Here is a 21,117-nt window from a genome sequence, read left to right on the forward strand (position 1 = left end):
TTAGACTGGATTACGTCATTAGTTGAGGTTTTTCAGTTAAGTATATATCCAATTTCAAGATAAAAAAAGGTTTTATGTTTGTTTATTTCTCGTATCTTTCTGTGTTTCCTTTTGACTATATTTTTCAAGATTGAAGTTGAGAACTAAATAACAATATTCAGGCTAATTATTTTCTACTTCTTATATAATACCAGTTATATTGTGAACATGATTAATTCCAGAATAATGTTTCTACTTCTGAAGTTTCATGTGCAATTCTGATCCATTAGAACAACTGGAAGGTATAATGTTAAAAATTAATTTATCCCTTTCTGTGGGAAATATTTCTTTCATTAGTCACCAATCAGGGAATTTATTATGTATAAAAATTGAAAGCTAAAGTTGAATTTTTCTTTAACTAGATATTTTTCAGTTTCATTTAGTTAGATTTTATTTTGACCAAATATTTGTTGAATTTTTGTACATGTACCTTAGTAAACGATTTTTAAATACTGTCATCATCGTTTCTGGATTTTTGTCATTGTTGACTGTGTTTGTTATCTCATCAATGCGATAGTATTAGCTTATCAGCAATTTTTATAAAAAAATAAACTTTAAAATTAAGAAAAGTTGTTTCTTAGTCAAGATCAAAATTTATTAGATGCATGATCACTTCCTTTCACTTTATTTTAAAGATTATTACTTAGATATACTTAGTAAACATTTCCTATTGTATGGAAACGATATGTAAACCTATATAAATCAATGTTTCTTACAGAAATGGGTCGATCCCAGCATTAATTTTCTCAAAAGATGTTGCCACTTCATTTGAAATTTCAAGAAATTTGTCATTGTGACAATGATTTTAAGTTGTTTGCATTGTAACATTTGTATTTTATATAGATGAGATATTCTTGATGAGATATTTACACTATTAAAGTCAGTGTAAGTTTTGTAAAATTAAACTTATATCTATGGCTACTCTATGTTAAATTAATGTGAAAATAAAATTAAAGTAAAAATTTTGGTTGGGAAAGAGGTTTTCACTATTTTGAACTAACATACATTTCTCATTGGTTTGTCTTCTCAAACAGATGTTGTATTTCTTCAATGGATAAAACTATTATAATAATTGATGTGATTACAAAAACTAATTGATATGGTTTCTATTCAGGATGATAGTGTGGTTCAATGAAAATCATGTATTTCTGATGGAATCAAGTTTCTTTTGTGAATAAATCATGTAATATTTGATGCCATTTTAAGCATTATGAATAAATTCCTTTTTATATTAATTTTACTTATAGTTAATATAGAAAAATGACAATTTAAAAAATTTGTTTAAATGATTACAACATTTAAATGAAAAGTGTTACAGCACTTGGAGATTGGTAGCGCGGAGCATCATGTAGATCCCATGCTGTCATTTATGGAGCAAAGACAATCCACATGGTACTGTGAAAACTAGTTTCCAACATAGATTTCACATTAATGTTTGGTGTGGCATTATGTGTGACAAAATTCTGGGACCATTTATTTTCAATGAAAACCTTACAGGATATGTACACGTTCATTTCATTAAAAATAATTTGCCGGCTCTTTTGAAGGATGTATCTTTACAAACTAGATTGCAAATGACTATCCAGCATGGTTGCAATACTACATTTTTCTTTAGTAGCTAGAAATCACTTGAATGCTAATTTCTTAAACTGGATTAGACCTGGTGTACCAGTTAATTGGCCACCTTGATCACCTGACTTTTAATGCACTAGATTACTTCATTTAGGATTGTATGAAAATAATAGTACACCAACAATAAGTTTTTTCTATTTTTTTTGTTTAATTAAAAAATTCACCTTTTTCCTTAAAATTTATTATTTTACATTACTGTAAACCATTACATTAGCAATAGAGGCATACAACAGGCTATAGGATGGAATTCTAGGATTCCCATTTTATTGCCAGAAAAACTTTTAAATTTACTTAATTTCTTGAAAGAAAGATTATTGAATTTTAACTTGGTAATTCTACTCCACTTTATACATACATTTTGCTGTTTATTAATTACACTTTTATTTTTTAAAGATCATATTTCTATTTTCAAGTATTGTTTAGTATTTATATAATTTAAAATTCATTAAAGGGATAGTATTAAATTGTTATTTCGTGGATTTTGAGTGAAATCAACAAATGAAGGGTTTTTAAAATTTTTATTCTTTTTTACCTCTAGGACCACCGTTAGGTATTACTTCAGAGGATGAGATGATTGACAATTTTTGTAGCATGTGAAAATGCCATGCCTGACAGGGATTTGAACCCAGGTCCTGCGGATGAAAGGTCGAGATGCTATCACTTACACTATGAAGGCCGGCCTTACCTTCTTTACTCTGACTTATCTTCATATCTACATAACCATTTTCTCTACATACATTACTGCAAACTTTAAACCTTTTCCTTTTCTTTTACTTCATTTCACTGCTAATTCAAATTCATCTTCCAAATATCTCTTCTCCTTTGTTTATACCAGTTCTTCTAACTTCACAAACAATAGTCCACTGTTAATTGCTTAAATATGATTTAATATTTACTAATAACTTATTTATTTATTTAATACTGATAATGTTTTATTTTTATTAAAGCACTAAATGGTTTCATTTCCACCTCATTTAGTACAAAGTTGATTTTTTTTAAATTTTATTTTGCACTGCAATTAACAGAATTCATACTGTTCGGTAATATTCATAAATTAATTCATCCATTAACTTTTTGTTTAAACAAGTTGATTTATTTTTTTATCAAAGTAATATTAATATTTATTAATTAATCCAGCTGAGAGATAGTTAACAATTGGTCCAGAGTTCATTCACAGCAAGAGTCCGATGAAATTTTTTCTTCTTCAATTAAAAAAAAAAAGAAATACTGTAATTAAGCATCAGCCTATTGTGATAAAGTAGTTGAATGAATTTATTTTAATTCATCTTACTGAAAAGTAGGCTGAAAAAATATGTTTAGTTATTGGAAGATTTATTGTTTATTGAGATAACTTTTTATTTTAAGAATTGTATCATTAAAATGAGTTAAATAACAATTTATTGTTATAATTTTAAACTAGTTTATTTGTATGCATATAATATTTTTAGTGCTACTATACGAATTCACTTTTTTTTATTTTTGATAAAAATTTTGTTAAAAAACTATGATATTATTTTTAATACATTAAAAAACTTACTTTGTTATTTTAATTATAAATTGAACAATTTTAGTCATATATTAAATAAAATGCTGAATATTTAAAAATTATTACCATGTATTTATTAAACATATTATAACTCTTATACCGCTAATAATAATTTTTGTAGTTTTTTTTTCCTCCATGGTTTACCACTGCTTATATATTATTTATAATGTCACTCTTATAGTTAAACAAATGTATATGATAATAATTATTATTAAACATTTAGAAATACTCAATTTTCTTTTGGAACAGTTTTCTTTGTTTTTATTAGAATTATTCAAAAAATGTATTTAAAAAACCAATAACTTACCAAAATTCATGAAATTCTTGGAACATAAAATAAAAAGTAAGTATATGAACCTGTAGAATTGTGTTATAAATATCTATGGTCTCAATATCAGTATATGCTTGACTCTTTATTAATATATTCCATACTTTAGAGTTACTGAATACAGAGTAACTATTATTATATTTAATCTCTTGCTTAACCTATATGTAATAATCTGCAGTTATAACATAATGCAACATATGAAATCATTGCTTATATTAAGTTTTTTAACTTTGATATGCAATTAACAAATTATGGAGAAAGAAATATCATTAAGTATACAAGGTAATTTATGCTGTTTTGCTGGTTACCAATTATTTAATCAAGCCTGGTTGACGTAGTTTCAATATTTACAAACGTCTTGTAGAACTATTCAGGCAAAAAATTTATGAATTAATAATAACAATGAAACATCAGTTTTTTTTTTACTCTTAAAATCAATAAATTTTGGTATGTTAAGCAATACAAATAATGTACTGCGTTTGACTGTGCATTGTAATCAAATACTATAGAAAAATTTTAATTAATTTTTTAAAAATTATACTGAAATGTTTTGTCAATTGGAAGGAGTAGATGGATTGAAATTACATGATAATGTAAAAAACATGAAAATTCCAACAGTTGAAAAAACCTGTTACCTTGAGAATAGTATATCTGTAATAGAAAATTGTATCACTACAACTGAAAATTTCCCTTCGTGACTGTCTTAAGTTTTGGGATGCAGTCATTTTATCAACTCGTATATTTGCTTTTGATCTTAATTCATGTACATGCAGTTTGTGGATTCACAGTATATAAAAATCATTTGCTGACTTTATTATATAATTTCCTTAAAGTTAGTTAAGTTACCTAAAATAAGGTATATTTCCCAGATTTGTAGATGGTGTGACGTTTGGAAACTTGATTCTGGTTCTGATACAGTGATATTAGCCTTAAAGTTAGGGTTATTTTCTTATTTACATTTTCTACTCTGGTATACTAACTATTTCTATTCATATTCTTTTCTTTTTTTTAATTGACTTTCTAGTTCAAAGGTTATACAGTTTTTCTAATAACCTTAACAGTTTTATATCATTTATTTTTTGTGATTCCTGATCTTAAATAATAATAATAATAATAATAATAACAAGGACACTTACAGATATCTTTGTTCCAAACAGACCCTCATAATAAATAATAAATCAAGCCAACATTAGTTGGAGAAAGTATTTAGAGAAAGTCTCTGCAAAACATCCCAAAAAACAAAATCAAAGCCTTTAACTGTTGGTGTGTGCCAGTTCTTACATACTCATTTGGAGTTGTTCATTTGCTCCAGACAGATCTTGAAAATCTGAACATCTTGGTATGCACAACATTAACAGACTACAGGATGCATCACCTAAATCTGCAGTGAAACTTTTGTATATCTCTTGAAAAGAAGGCCTCTACTTCTTGATCCGAAGTCTCTCTTTGTAACAGACAAATTGCATCAATGAAGAGATATTTTCTTTCCAGGTCTGAAACATCATCATTACACAAAGAAATAGTTACATCTGACGAGTGCTACTCCCCTCTAAAACTGAATGATGACAATTTCTACCCCAGTATCATTACAATCGGTGATAGGATCCAAGCATGGAAATCTAAGGCACTCCATGGTAGATTTCCCCATTCTCTCGAAAATGCCAATAAGGACGTATCCATGTGTTGGCTAAGGGATAAGTCTGTATTTGGATTAAGTGAAGAGTTTATCCATGCCATCCAGGACCAGGTCATTGCGACAAACAATTACAAAAAGTTAATAGAAAATCAGAACATCAGTGATGAGTAGAATATGCCACCAATCATCAGAAACAATTGATCTTGATAACTGGATGCTTCAGTTTGGTTAACACAGAATATCTGCATTGCCACAATCTTACAGTAAACATTGTTCATCAGTCATTTACATTAAAGTTAGGACTTGTAGATGACAGGGAGCATTGTTCTTATTATGAATATAAGGCCAGACCTATATTGGAAAATTAGCATTATAGACTGTATTATATGATCTTTCCATACATACTGACAAATTTAATGCTGCAAATAAGCCAGACATTGTTCTATACAATATTAGAGAAAACTCTTCTCCTTGATGTCACTCACCCATCTGATCACAATATTAATAAGGTTGAAACAGATAAAATAACCAAGTACAACCCTCTGGCAGTAGAATATAAATAAATTTATAGACTGAACTTAATAGAAGTCATTCCCATTGTGATAACAGCAAATGGATTAATTAACAAAAATTTAAAGAAATGCTTAGAAAAGGTTTGCCTGGATCCTAAAATCATAATTCCAAAAGCCCAAAAATCAGTAATTCTGGAGACGTGCAGGATTGTACAAACTGTATTAAATGCTGCACCACAACACTGAATGTGAGATATGCCCCCAATGTCCTCTCACACTGAAGTTCCAGATGTGAAACATCATCTCCGAATATATTATTAGACATTTTAATATAATAATAATAATACATTTGTTGTTGCACTTATAATCCAACAATATAATTGGAAATTCTTAGACAGTTCTCAGTGAAACCCTTCTTTCTCTAGCTCTGTAAACTATTAACTTACAGCATTTTCAAAAAATTGTTAAATTTGAATGCTAATGAAAAATAGTATATTTTTCTAAATTTTTCAACATCATTTTTATTTGTTGAATCACTGTTTATATATAATATTAAATGAAATATAAACCACCAAAACACAGTATGTAGATAAGTTGAACTTACCACACTAATTCCAAGAATCGATTTTTGCAGGATCCTGCATTTTCAGTTGCTATTAAATTCTGTAATTATATTAGGATTTATTTATTTATGATGTGTTAATTTGTTGAAATTGTTTTTTTTTTATAATTTTGAAATTTATTATGGACAAATACACAAATTCTGCTAAGTATTGGAATAATGTAATATTTAAAACATATTTTCTTTTGTTATATTGTCACTATTTCCAACCATTTAAATTATAATTTAATAACCAGTTAAATATAATTTCTCTAAAAATTTAAGAGTGTATTGAACATAGTGTGGGAGGTTATTGCTTCTTTTTTTTAAGCATATACTTCTTTTTTTTATACTTCTTTTTTTTAAGCATGTAGTGTTAAATATCAAATAAAATTTTAGTTTGTGCTCTTGATTAAATTTAGAATTATTTACTCACTGGAAGTTGAGTTAACTTGAAACTTATTAAAACCATTGTGTTCTGTTTTATTATTATTATTATTATTATTGTTTAATAATCATCAACCTCCTCATTAACTTTTAAATTAGTAGTTCTATAATTTAAGAATTTAAAACATTAATGAAAAAATTTAATATGAAAATATTATTTATTCTTTTTACCACACAAAAAAAAAATACATCTTGCAATATTTTTGTCTTTTAATTTTATTTTTCATCTGTAGTAATTTTCTGGGTTCTATTTCTAAAATTAATTTATGTTGAAGCATAGGTAGAGGAAGAGAAAAATATTCCAAGATACTAGCAATTGTTATTTATAAACAGCATCTCAAGAACATTTGTTAATGTTTTGGAAAGTATATGATAGAAACCCTTAAAACGTTTTAATACCACTCTTGAAGTTAAGGGTGATATTTTAATAACATATTTTGAGGATCTAAATTATAAAATTCAAAAGAGAATTAATAAGGCTTTTAATGTTTCATATATTGTCTTCATATATCATCTTAATTAATTTTATTCTTCAACATTAAAGATCTGCTTTCAAATTGCTGCTCGTGTTTTGTATTTATTTACATTATATATATATATATATATATATATATATATATATATATATATATATATATTGTTTTGGCGATTACTGTTTTTAAAAATCTGATAACATGATCTTTTTTAATTCTCAAATTAGTTTAAATTAAGCTCTTATACTTAAACATGCAAAATTGTTCATAAATTATATTTCTTTTTTTTAATTATGGGCCTTATGATTCTTTTATTATGATTTATCCCATGCTGTGTTACAAATAATTTTAATTTTATTTTAAATTATATTTCTTGAGGCATCAATAATTGTCACAGTTAATTTATTTACCCACATTTATGAATTTTGGAAAAAAAATTTGTAAGAAGATAATTTCATGAAAAAATACATAAATAAACAAGATTTCACAATCCCTTCACACTACCAAAACAAATTTTAAATAAACAACAAAAATTATTGAGTTTTGTTATCAACAATAATAAATCATCTGGGGGTTTCGGTTCAAGTCCCGGTTGGGAATGGCGTTTTTCACATACTTCAAAATTCATTATCATCTATCATAGTGATTATTATTGGGAATCACTTTGTCATTACTGTGTAAATAAACAAATAAACTAAGACGCATAACCACAATCACCGCTATTAGATTTATTGTGATTGTTGTCACATAAAGTGTAATACAAAGAGATTATTATATTTTGGATTGGATTTCAATAGAAGAAAAAATATTTGAGTTGTTTCATAATAGCTTTTACATGTAAGCTATAGTAGGATTTGATAAACTACGGGAAGGTGTAGTCGTCTATGTTTCTCTCTTGAAATTTTCAGTTCAGGTCCATCCATAAAAATTACTAAATGGGATTAATGAAAAACAATTTTTCTTATTGTATCTGCCATATGAAACCAAATAAATTCAAATATCTTGTTTATTGATGTGTTGAAACTGTGGTCAACAATTTTTCCCCATTACCATCCTGGTACTAAAATATCCATGATCATTTTGGATTTTGTTTTTTAAATTGATTACACTAAATAACTGATTTATGATAATTGTAACATTTATTTTCTATAATAAAATAGTATTTTTTTTATCTCTACTAAATATCTTAAACTGTCTGTGATTCTATCTTATAGTTTTGAAAATTCTATTTTTTTAAATATTGAGCAGAAGTTTTATGCTTTTCATCATTATTATTGTATATGTTATAGATTTAAGGTTTAAGTTTTGTTTAAATTTTTATGTTAGGTAATCAATCACTGTGCTTGTCTGATTTTATCATATTTACTACATTATTATTTTTAATAGTTTTATTTATGTAATTTGTATTATGTCCATGTATTAGCATTATGTAATTTTATGTATATTATATATATATATATTTTTTATATAGTGTTGATTTATGTTTTATCTCAAGTACGCTTCTAATATTCACGCTTTTAGCTTACGTTAGATTAAATTGAAAACTTGAACTTAATAATTTACATAAATGTATTGTTATGATAACTATGTTATTCTTAATTAATTTTCTTATTGTAACACAGTAGTACATTGCTGAGATATGCTACTTTGTAATAGGTTGTTTGTTTACCTTTGCTCGGTTTTTTGTTGTATATTTTTATGTGCAAAACAGTCTTGTTTAAAAATAGATTGGTGGGTAAAATTATGCCATGATGATTTATTTTGTATGTGTGCAAATGTTAATATACGTGCATTGGATATATATAATGATTTTATTTATTTATTTATTTTTTTTTTAATAAAAGTTTTTATTTAGCTTGCAAATATATTGTACTTTTAAAGGAGTAGGGGTAAGAGTCCTCTTTTAACTCCTTGCTATTCTGATCCTATTGTTATATTATTATTATGTTATTAATATTGTATTATTTAATGTAGTTGATATATCTTGACCTTATTTATTTATTTTTTCGTGGAGTTAAATGAAATTGTAGGTTCATACAGTTAACTAGAGTAGCCTTTGTTTGCTTTTATTTATTTATTTTTTATATTTGTCATTATATACTGGATAATTTACCATATAAATTATATCCCTCAATTGAAATCATATTTACTTCATATTTCCTGATTTAGTAGCTCAGATTAGAGGTCATAATTAATAAAATATATATAAGATAGATGTTCATCTGTTCTGTGCTTGTACTTGAGGCCCATGGTTAAATCAAATTATTTGTTTATTTATGCTCCTGCATTAGTTGGTTAACACACTTCATCGGTTTATTATAGGACTGGTTGACCTGAATCCATATAAGGCTAGATTTTTAACTGTTAAATCTGTTATGAGAACATATATGTGAATAAAATAAATATATTTGCAAAAAAGGTATGAAAATCCCATAAAATTAATCAGTTTTTAATATCATTTCAGTGTAATGAATCTCTTATATGTAAATTATAAAACTTCTTACTTAAATACAAAGGTTGTAGATGTTACAGTTTCAGTCATGAAATGCATTTTTTAAAAATGTGCATCAATTGTGAATAACTTATATGATAGGTAATGCATAATAAGATTTGTTTGTTAAGGAAATATTATGAAAGTATTACGAGAGGTGTATCAAAAAATAAGTTACATCTTGCCATGTTATCTCTGAAAGAGATAAATTAATGTCTTGTGGTGGCAGCACTGGTTCTGTTTTTGTCTTCACACTCCCCTAGCAGCAGTTCTGTATGACATTCAGCACGTATATAGTGTCATCAATATGGCGTGTCCTGTAGAGGTTTCGTCCAGCATAGAAGTGCTGGACAAAACCTCTACAGGTTTTTGCCCACAAAAATCAGTTGTCTGATTTTTGTGGGCAAAAATTACAATTGTGAAATTCATTGCCAAATTGTTGAGGTATACGGTTAAAAAGCAATGTCACGCCCCATCACCACAAAATGGTGCCAAGTGTTCAGAAAGGGAAGAACAAATGTGAGTGACAAACTGCGTGCTGAACTTCCTTCAACTGAAAATACGGTAATGTGGAACGTATGAATGAAATGATCTTGAGTAACCAGCGAATTAAAATTAGAGATATTGCAAGTGAACTTAACATCAGGTATGGTAGTGTGTTTGTGATTATTTATGATCAGTTTGGTTACCGTAAGATGTGTGCACAATGGGTGTCACATCTGTTGACGGAGAACCACAAACATCAGTGTTTTGTGTCTGCTTTTTCTTTTCTTCAACATTATTCCAGGACTGGTCCACAATTTTTGAAACAAATTATCACAGGAGATGAAAGCTGGGTGCTTCATTACACACCTGAGACTAAACTAGCATCACGTGAATGGAGACACAAAAATTTGCCACAGCCAAAAAATGTGAAAACATTTCCACATGTTGGAAAGGTTATGCTGACAGTCTTTTTCTGAGGAAGTTGTTTACAGCGAATTTATGCCCTGAGGAACAACACTTAATGCCAAATCTTACTGTGAAAAAATTGCGTAAAGCCATTAAAGATCGAAGACCTGGAAGATTGAGTGATGTGGTTGTTTTTCTTCATGACAACCCCTACTCCTCATTCAGCTCATGTGACAAAGGAGTTAATGCAAAAATTCAATTGGGAAGTTTGGTCTCATCCACCTTACAGCCCTAACCTAGCACCCTGTGATGATTACTGCCTGTTTGGTCATCTCAAGTGAGACCTGGGAGGGGTGTGTTTCTTCACTATTGATGATGGAACTGAGGGAAGCGGTCCTTAAATGGTTGAAGGAAATGGGGTGAAATTGTTATGAGAGTAAAATTGAAAAACTTGCCATAAGGTATAAAAAGTGTTTAGAAAAACTTATGTCTAACTTATGTCTAAAAACAGATAAAAATATGTAGTTTTTTGTTCAATAAAAAAAAATTATATTTATGTGCATCTTATATTTATGTGTTTGTTTCATAGAGGGGGTGTAACTTACTTTCTGATCGTCCCTTGTAAAAAGAAAAATTTAAACAAAATAGAAATAAAGATTTTCTATAAACATTATTGACTGGCATACATATAAATGCAACAAAATTATAAAACCAAATCATCATTACAGCACAACTGTTATAATGTTGCATGACCTCGTAACCATTATCCATTGTATTTAATATTATAAAGTGTACAAAATCTTGAAAATCTAAAAGCTATTATTTTGTTTATAACATAATGGTGATAAATTTTTTAAAAAAACTGGTCAGTTTTTATGTTTTGGTTACTTTGAATTTTAAATAATGTTTTTTAAAGTCACTTAACAAAGTAACTGTTACATTATAGTACTGAGCCATTCTGTACTTTGATATGCTAATTAAGGTCTTGACTAGTGTTTATGGAAAAATTTTTTTTTTTACATTACATTTATCCAAGTATTTTGTTTTTAAAATATTAAATATGATATCCATAAAGATAGACATATTTATTGATTGTCACGTAAGTTTATATTGTACCCAACTGTTGATTTAACATGAGGTGGTTTGAATTGCATTTTTATAACTAAAATTGACTGGAATATCTTTAATTTGTATTTGAACAGTTTTATAATTTATAAATTACTGAAAGCATTCTTAAATGATATATAATTGTTACTTTTGGTTTATCAAAATTATATTTAGAATGTGGTTATTATAAATCAGAGTTAAAAAAGGGATTTATCATATTAGTTCAATATAAACACATTTACTTGAAAATATTGTTTAGTGGTGTTATATTTTAGTTTAATATCTTCTGTCGAAGTTTTCATTGTACATTAATTAAAATTTATCTGAATTCTTTTCCATTTCAAAATCTGGTTATCCAAGCGCAGTAAAAAACATTCAAGATAGATTACCTTATTGGATGCAGTATTACTGTGAAGGACTAATACAAAATGTTTTTTTTTTTTTTTTTTTTATTATTTCATCTGTTGTTATAATATATTCGTGTTTTGTTATTACTATTAATAAAAACCATATCTATGTGGTAATTATGCTGTAGGTCTTCCTAAGGAAAATCTTAAATAAAAAAATATTTTGATGAATTTGTTTTCTGATTTAGTCATTTATGAAATATTTTTTGTTGATGAATAGATAAACTGCACCCTCTATTAGAAGAAATTGAAAATAAATTGAATTTTTTTTTTCAAATGAGTTCATACACCAGTGTAGTTATGAAAATGCATATTAAAAATTTATAATTATCAGTTTTGTTTAATTACATGCAATACATTTTATTATGATAAATTTTGGGCAAAAAATCTATTATTACTTTTTCTTAAAAAAATATAAGCTACTTATAATCATTTTTATTATACTTTTATGTTTTTCCATGTATGTGCTTTAAGCTATTTTAAAACAAATTATAATAAAAGTGCACTTTTCTTTTGCTGAAAGAAAATATCAGCTTGACATAGTTTATTTTAAAAAAAATCGATTATGCCTTAAAATGGTTAAATATTGAAAGACTTTCTTTTAAAATACTGGAACTTTTTACCAAAGTGCTTTTCAGAGTTAATTCGCTTCTTCATTGTACTATCTGTAGCACTATTAAGGAAACCCATTTTAACAGTTAGGAAACCCCTTCAAAATTATATATTTTATTTAATATTGATTTTGTTGATTCTTTTTGTTTGATTTTAAGATTAGAAAATCGACAAAAAAAATATTTAATGAACAGACACCAACCTAGATCAAATATATGATTCGTTAACAGATTTAATGGATTTTCTAACTTTTTTTAAGATGGTTATCATCATTAAAAGACACTAGTGATAGCCATCCTTTAGAAGAAGAAGTTCTAGTAATTTGATAGTGATTCATTACATATTTATTAATTTTAAAGTGTTGACACGTATCATGCTGGTTTTTTTAAATCTTAGTTTTTATTGTATTATTGTTAGTATTTTTTACATTTTTATCTTATAATTTTTTTTTGTATAAATATTCATACAGTTTTTTGAGAGGCAGGTTTAGGTTATACATGTAAATCATATGTTTTAGTATCCTAGCATTTTTTAACCTGAAAAATGGTATAGTATTTATTAGTTGATAATGTTTATGCTATTATTACTATTTTGTTTTTGTAATTTTGTTTATTTTACCTGAGTGTGATTTAGAACCAGATCTGTATTATTATAATATGGACTGCTCTTGTATGTACAGTATTTTATAACTATATTATAAATATTATTTTCTGTTTTGTTTCAGTATATAAAGATACATAAATACGCATTATACAAAATCTTTTGCCGTCTTTATTGTTGCACGTTGCTGCCCCATTTAAATCCATAGTCAAATTTGTTTTTATTAAAAATTCAATCCTACCTTTTCTTTTCCTCTTTTTTTAAAAAAAGAATTACAAAAAATTGTATACAAGAAATCAATTTTTTTTATAAAAAAAATAAAGTTTTTTTACATTGCATGTTTTGTTTGTCTTGCATGCAGGGTTTCGGTTTTGTTACGTTCGCAAATAGTGCAGACGCAGATCAAGCACGAGAGAGGCTTCACGGCACCGTGGTTGAAGGGCGAAAAATAGAGGTGTGCATGATATGTAATTGTATTGTAACTGTAATGAATTTTGAGATATGATTTATTTATATACATACATATAAATACTATATACATTTATTTGTGATAAATTTTTGTTTTTTTTTTATTGTATGGTAGCACAAGATTTGTTTAATAATACTTTTATCAGTCAAAAAACTAACCGCAAAACAAGATTACAAAGGCATCCTTTAAGAAAATACACATGAATATATCCTTCCTTATCCTTTTATTTAATTATACCTTAAAAATCCTTTTTATCATATTGCTGACCTGTTGATCTCTTAATTGTATGTCTGCTGTTAATTATTAAAAATGCTGCACGAATAATATTTAAATAAAAAAGGCATTACAAACATACTTTTAACTGTTTCATATATTTATTTCTGACTGATCTTTTTTGCTTATGTGGTGCTTTTGTGTGATTTTTTTTCTGTTTAATGTTTTATATATTTTTTTTACGTATATATATTTTTACAAACGTATATTATATATATATATATATATATATATATATATTTATAATATGAACATATTTTTTCAGTAGTTGTGTTTTTTTGGTGATGGCTGCATCGTTAAAGTAATAATAATTAACATAATTAATATTTAATTCCTTTCTCTTCCATGTGTTATAGTTGTATAATTTAAAATTTTAATCAATATTGACTACTTAGTTGGAGAATCTGACTTATTTTTATTGGTTTTCCCCTAAATGATGAAGACGGTACTGGCAGTAACTCTTTTTTTTAACATTTATTTTATAAATTGGGTAACATTCTTGCTGTAATACTGAAATAAATGGTTTTTATTAAAATTTAAAATTAGCCTCTTTGGAAATGGGTTGACCGACCTGTTAAGCTAGCTGTTAACTGTTTTTTTATTAAAGTTAATTTAATTTTTGTTAATTTTCTGTCTTATTACAGTAGGTCTTATTAAACCTAATAAAAGTTAATACCCAATCATCCTGATTATTATTATTATTATTATTATTATTACCAAACTTTAATATATAGTTTTTTTCATCAACTCAAAGAACAGTTATTAATTTTCTTTTTGCATTTTTTCATTATCATAATAAAGGCATTAAAATAGATGGTACATGTCTGTACATTCAGTGTTCTGCATTTGTATTTTTTTTTTGTTTTATATTTATGTATTTAGTTTTATGTTCTACAAATATCTAGCTATGCCTGCACCGGTTTTGACAATTTGCACGAATGCATTAGAAATCAAAGGTAGTGTGAATGTCAGTAATTGTAGAATCTCTTTTTATTTTTTATTTTATTTCTAAAGGGAAAATATTTACCTTTGTTGATTATTAGCATTTTTCAGAAATAATTTTAAAATTTAGGGAGAATATTTGTTGCTTAAAATTTTGAGTAAATTATCCTGTTTCTTTTCCAGAAATTGCTTTTTCCCTCTTTTAAGTTTCATATTTTAAATATGTATTTTCTATATTGAAATTGTTAGTATTTTGTGAATCTTTTGGAGGGATTGTTTTCACTTTGCTTTGTGTGATTTATGATATTTAAAAACTGGTTTTTTAATTTTGGAATTTAAAATAATATTATTATTCATTTTTGGTTCGGTTATTTGTTAATACAGTCTATATTTTTTAATTCTTATGAAATTGATTCCTAAGCTAGGTTATTAGTTTGAAATTTTGGTTAAAAGTTAGTTTAATGCACACTGACAGTTTTAAAATTAAAAAAAAAAAAAATTGTTGTCCATGGGAGATTCACCAGTAAAATTGCATTACAAAATTACTGACAAACCAACAAACCAAAAAAAGAGTCTGAACTTACTATTCATTTTTACGCATGTTGCAAGGCTTCTAACTGTTCTTATACTAAATTTGTCAATGACTACAGTTGTTTCTGATTATGAATTCTAATGTAAATTGTAGGTGTTAGTCCTTTTTTTCTTCTATGAAGACACATTAAATTTTGGTGTAACTGCAAATGTTTTCTCTCAATTGATAATGGGAATAATTTTTATTATTATTATTAGTTTTTACTTTCTGAAAATACAGAAACATCTCACTTTACAGCTACCTTTCTTCTTTAATATAGTAAAACATGAAGCTGGTTCTACCGCCATCTTTATTATTTCTGTTTACTCTTCAGGCCCGTAAAGTGCCTTTATTTACATAATATACATGATGTGCAATCAGAATTTTGATTTATTTTCCTTAAAACCTAGAACAAGTAAGATTCAAGTATCTTCTGCTGAATTTGCACTCCTGGTGATTATTTTGTGTCACCATTGTCAACATCGAATTTTTAGTTAGTGTTTCCATGTCACTAAATGGATCAACAAAATTTTTGGAGGAGTTAATGGTATATCAATAATTTATACTGGATGTTTTTTTTTAATGTTTAGATATGATTTCATAAATCAGATGTGTTTTATTTTACTGGATTCAATAGACTACTAAATCTTGCTCAGTTATATACTATATGTAAAAAGATTTGTTTATCATTTCTACAAATCCCTTAAAAGACCCCTTGTTAGAGATAAATATGCCTGCATTATATTTCCTTCTTTAGAAGCAAGATTTCTTCATACAACCTTTGCAAAATGGGTTTTGAGTTATTGAATAATATTTCTTGTAGTATCCTTAAAAATTTGCTAAGTTGAACTTAATTTATTGAAAACATTTATTATTTTTTTAATACGTAAATTATGGTTTAAATTAAAAAAATTGAGTCTGATGTTTTTATTTTGAAAAACTTATTAATTTTCATTTTAAAACATTTAGTTTAATGTATAAAATGAATTTTAAGTTTTGTTGAAAAAAAATCAAAATGTATACAGGAAGTTAAATATGGGGTTGTTTAAGTATTGGAGAAACTATTAGTAATAACATCTATAATTTGAAGTTAGAATGCGCATTGCAACAGGACAGCTTTAGGTATACCCCTAACAATCTCTGCCGTATTCAGTTACTGATCATAATGGGTTATGTCTTTCTTGAAAGTTTTTCCTTCTTTGTAAATCCATGGAAGCTTGTTGCAGGTAGATCTCTTAACCAATAAATACATGAATAAAATTGATTGCCATAATGTAGGAAGAATTGAATGGCTCCATTAAATGCTGATGAAATTTAAACTTGATACCAGCAACATCAGAAGAATCAAAGCAAAATAATTCATTACTTTCTAATAAATATAATTATTTAATTAATTTTTTATTATTTTATGTATATAAGGAATTATTTTTATGACATCATTGTCATTCTTTGCAAGAAATATTCCAGCCGATTCAGTCCATGCTTAATTTCGCCACATTCTATTTCTGTCATTTCTGTTGCATTCTTTCACAATAAAAAAGAAGTTGTATGTTCAGGTACATATTTTTTTCTTGTACCTGAAATTGTATTTCATTAACAAAAATAAACAATAAAATAAATAATAACAATTATTATCTCTGCAATTTAAAAGTATCTTTTCTATCACTTATCTTCTTTACTAATCTTTACATTAACCTACATATTGAACTGTTCTTTCAGAATGTATCACTATATACCAGTTGATTAATCGAAGACTGTCATCTTACATTATTTACATTATTACATTTACATCATATACATTATTTAATGTTACATATATAAATAAATTAACGTCTTTACAAACTTGTTTATTTTATTATTTTTTTGCTATCTCATTTTAATTGTAGTTTTTATTTGATCATAAATTGAAGCTGTCAGTTATTTAAAATGTGGTGGTGTAAATCTTTTTATTCTGTTAGGAGTACGTATATATATTTTTAATCATTGTGAAAAAAGTCGATGTTCTTAATTTGATCCAGCTTTTTCCTGAATGTTCAAACCAAACTCTTCATTAAACAGACTGATTTCAATGATTCTTTTATTTTTTTGTGGAGGGAGTTCGTTTAGTGGTATTAATCTGAAGTTTCCCAATAATATAATGAGAGATTTCTTTTAATGAAACTCACATCTGCGTAAATAAATGATTTGAAGTTATTAAAAAGATTTTTTTTAATCTTGCTTAGTACACTGTTGTAATGTAAGGGTACGTAGTTTGATGTCGTTCTGGAATTTAACTTAATTTCATGTAATAATAACTCAAGGCCGGCCTCCGTGGCGTGAGTGGTAGCGTCTCGGCCTTTCATCCAGAGGTCCCGGGTTTGAATCCCAGTCAGACATGGCATTTTCACACGCTACAAAAATTATCATTCATCTCATCCTCTGAAGCAATACCTAATGGTGGTCCCGGAGGTTAAAAAAAGAAAAAAAATAACTCAAAGAAATTTATTGGTAAAGTTACAGTAAAAAATAAAATATGCATTCCAATACACCAGGAAGCTTAATATGGTTATGTTTGATAGTGGTGTTTATGTTATTTCTTTTCTTACTTTTATCAAACTGTAGTAGGGTTTTCACTATGCATTTCTACCAGACAACTGTTTTTTTCTTGAACAACAATTTTTTTTTGTTTGCTTTTCTATATAAATAAATTATTAAAAAGAATTAAAATCAACTTCAAAAACTGAACTAAACTATATGCTTTTCCAGTTGTTTTTTAATTTTATATTTTAAATATTTAAATTAATATTATATTTGACATAAATTTTAAATGGTGTTGACTATTGTTGTCATTATACCCTGATGATGACAGCATGCAGTGAAATTTTCACTCCCATTGTTTTACTTAGGGATCTAAAGTATTTATTTAATTTGACTGTGGCTGTTAGCATTTCAAAATTATTTTACTGCCTTAAATTTAGTTGGTGTAACTTCATGAGATGTTCCAGATGTTGTGGAATCATTAGGTTGTAAGGAGTGGCAGTATATTCTTTTATCCTGGATCCCAAGGATATGTTTTTCTGAAGGATATGATCCATAGGAAATGAATAAAACCTATGAAATCCTTGATTTTTATAAATTTCTTTTATCTACAATTTATTTTATTAATTTAATAATAATATTATTAATTTTAATAATTCATATATAAAATTTTTTGCTTAATTTGTTTGTCATTTTACATAAGAGTCTCAGTTTTATGTGCCAATGGCTTAATGATAGCATAACTTATACATACATCATAAAATCAGTTCTTAGCTTCAGCTGCTGTCCTCATTATTTACCATTAAGTTAATTTTATCTTTGCCAAAATATTCACCTTTCATTGTTCTTGGAACTGTAGTTATTAAATTAACTACAAACCATATCATCTTCGTATGACATTATTTTTCTAAAAACACAGTTTTGCAATACTTCATTACTAATGTTAAAATTTATTTGAATTCTTATCCTGTCCAGATTCTAAAGATCATATGTGTGCTACACAGATAAAAAATGTTCATCCAGATGTTTAATATATGATCAATTTTGAATGGTCATTGAATATCGGAATCATTGAAAACGGTGTTGTGGAACCTAGGGAGTATAAATTGGTAAAGTTATTGGGTGATTTATGAAAGATTTCAAATTGCAGATTTAGGTTTTTTCCTGTGTAATATTTATATATTTTGTACATTCATATATTTTTTTTATTTTCACACACTTATATATTATTTTTAGTAATAATAATAATAATAATAATATGAAGAAAAAGAGAATTCAATAAAAAAATTTCTGCAGTATAACATAAAATGTGTAACTTGTATGAAAATTTAGGTACTGTGTAGATAAATATGTATTGAAGGTAATATTTATCCGAAATCTCTCATTAAAATATTTTCATTCCATATCAAAAAGATTTTAAAATTGAAATAAAGTAGATTGAAGTTTTTTAAATTATTCTGACAGCTTTAGTACTTTTATTTGTAGCATAGTTTTTCTTCATTCTTAACATACAGTAAAACTGTTAATATTGTGTATTGCTATGAAAAACTTCAATTCTGGAGTAGTTAATAAAATGAATGCTTTTTCTAAAACTGTAATTTGCCAATTCTGAAACAAAGGCATTATAAAAATGTAATTACTGATCTGTTTTAAATTACTAATCTGTCGTTCATACTTCATATTTTATTGTATTATACAGATGCTATATTGACGTGGTGCTCATAAGATAAATCTCAAGGTAATCATTTTATTGTTTTTTAATAGGAAAATTATGGAAGTAATCCAAACTTTTAACTGTTAAAATCTTTTCTCCATGTTTTATCTTCTTGTATTTAAAATTCTAATACATGTATCTGCGTGTTACTTACTTATTAGATGTATTTTTCTATTTTCCTTCGCTCTCTTTTGTTACTAAATTTTATCATATAATCTTTTGAAATGTTCATAGCTTCTTACCATATTTACATTTTATTTCAGTATGAAATTTTTAAAGCACTTGTGGATGAAAATGTGTTTTCGATTTATCTTAAAAATGTCAGGTTTATTGATTATTATATTTATCTCTATTTTAAAGTAAAAAGATATTGGATATGTACCATTCTTAATTTATGAAAAATAGAATACCATAGCTACTTATAAATGAGATATCGCAAGGAAATCATTTCTTAACACTTGTTTGGAAATAAAAGTTTTTATAAATTATAGATTCAAACAGGTATGATCAGTAGTAGTTTTAAATATTATAAAAAAGATTACAGTGTGATTCAGATGTACACAAATATCTGGGCTCTTATAGCAATCTAGTTACAAAATCTAAAAGTAGTATAGATTTGAATTGACACTTAAATGGATGAGAAAAATATTCTTTACCGAGCACATCTTTACATTAAAGATTAATGTATGTTATGCATATGTATGTATGCATTGTTAAATTCCTTTGTAATCTTCCTCAAAACAATTAAATGCTAGAGTTTGGGAATAATTTTTTCTTGTTGCAACTTTTAATTTTTTTATTTTTATTAAGGTTTTTAAATTTTCCATCGTTTAATACTTGTCAAAATCTGTGAATTTCCACGTTCCTAATTTTTCCCTCTTTTTTTACTGTTGAATGCATTATTTCAGACCGCAGATGATATAATTTTTTTCACTGTTTGTTACTTTAATGTTGACAAATTAGTACATCTATTTTTCAGTAATAAATAATAAACTAGAATTATCAATGCAGTCATCAATCATTTAATTTATTTGATTATAACTTTTATTACAGCCATTACAATTTAATTTATTTTTTTAAAATATTTATATAAAGTAGGAAATCAACAAATGCAAAGATAAAATATTTTAATAATTAAAAATAAATGTTGTGTACGTTTTTACTATGAAGTATGTTGATGAAATTTTTTTTATTGTTACACCACATAAGTCTGTATATTTATACTTTTTTAAATATAAATTTATGTAATGTATATAATGATAATTATTATTTTAATAAAAAATAAAGAGGACAATGGGTCAGTCAGTAT

General features: G+C 26.3%; 1 protein-coding gene across 13 annotated transcripts in view; it reads left to right on the top strand.

Annotated features, from left to right (window-relative positions):
- Window positions 1-21,117, top strand: part of LOC142324279 (RNA binding protein fox-1 homolog 2-like) — a 557,441-nt gene that overhangs the window by 428,011 nt on the left and 108,313 nt on the right. For 11 of the 13 annotated variants that reach the window (XR_012756257.1, XR_012756258.1, XM_075365183.1 and 8 more), the window contains one exon: window positions 13,684-13,776. The exons of the other annotated variants lie outside the window; for them this stretch is intronic. Coding sequence is in view for 9 of the 11 variants with exons in the window: in XM_075365183.1 (XP_075221298.1) it covers window positions 13,684-13,776 (93 nt within the window). In the remaining 2 variants the exon portion in view is untranslated. The remainder of the gene's footprint in view (window positions 1-13,683; window positions 13,777-21,117) is intronic. 13 annotated transcript variants of the gene reach the window in all.

The sequence above is a fragment of the Lycorma delicatula genome, chromosome 4, assembly GCF_047948215.1.
Source record: "Lycorma delicatula isolate Av1 chromosome 4, ASM4794821v1, whole genome shotgun sequence".
NCBI classification, from domain to species: domain Eukaryota; kingdom Metazoa; phylum Arthropoda; class Insecta; order Hemiptera; family Fulgoridae; genus Lycorma; species Lycorma delicatula.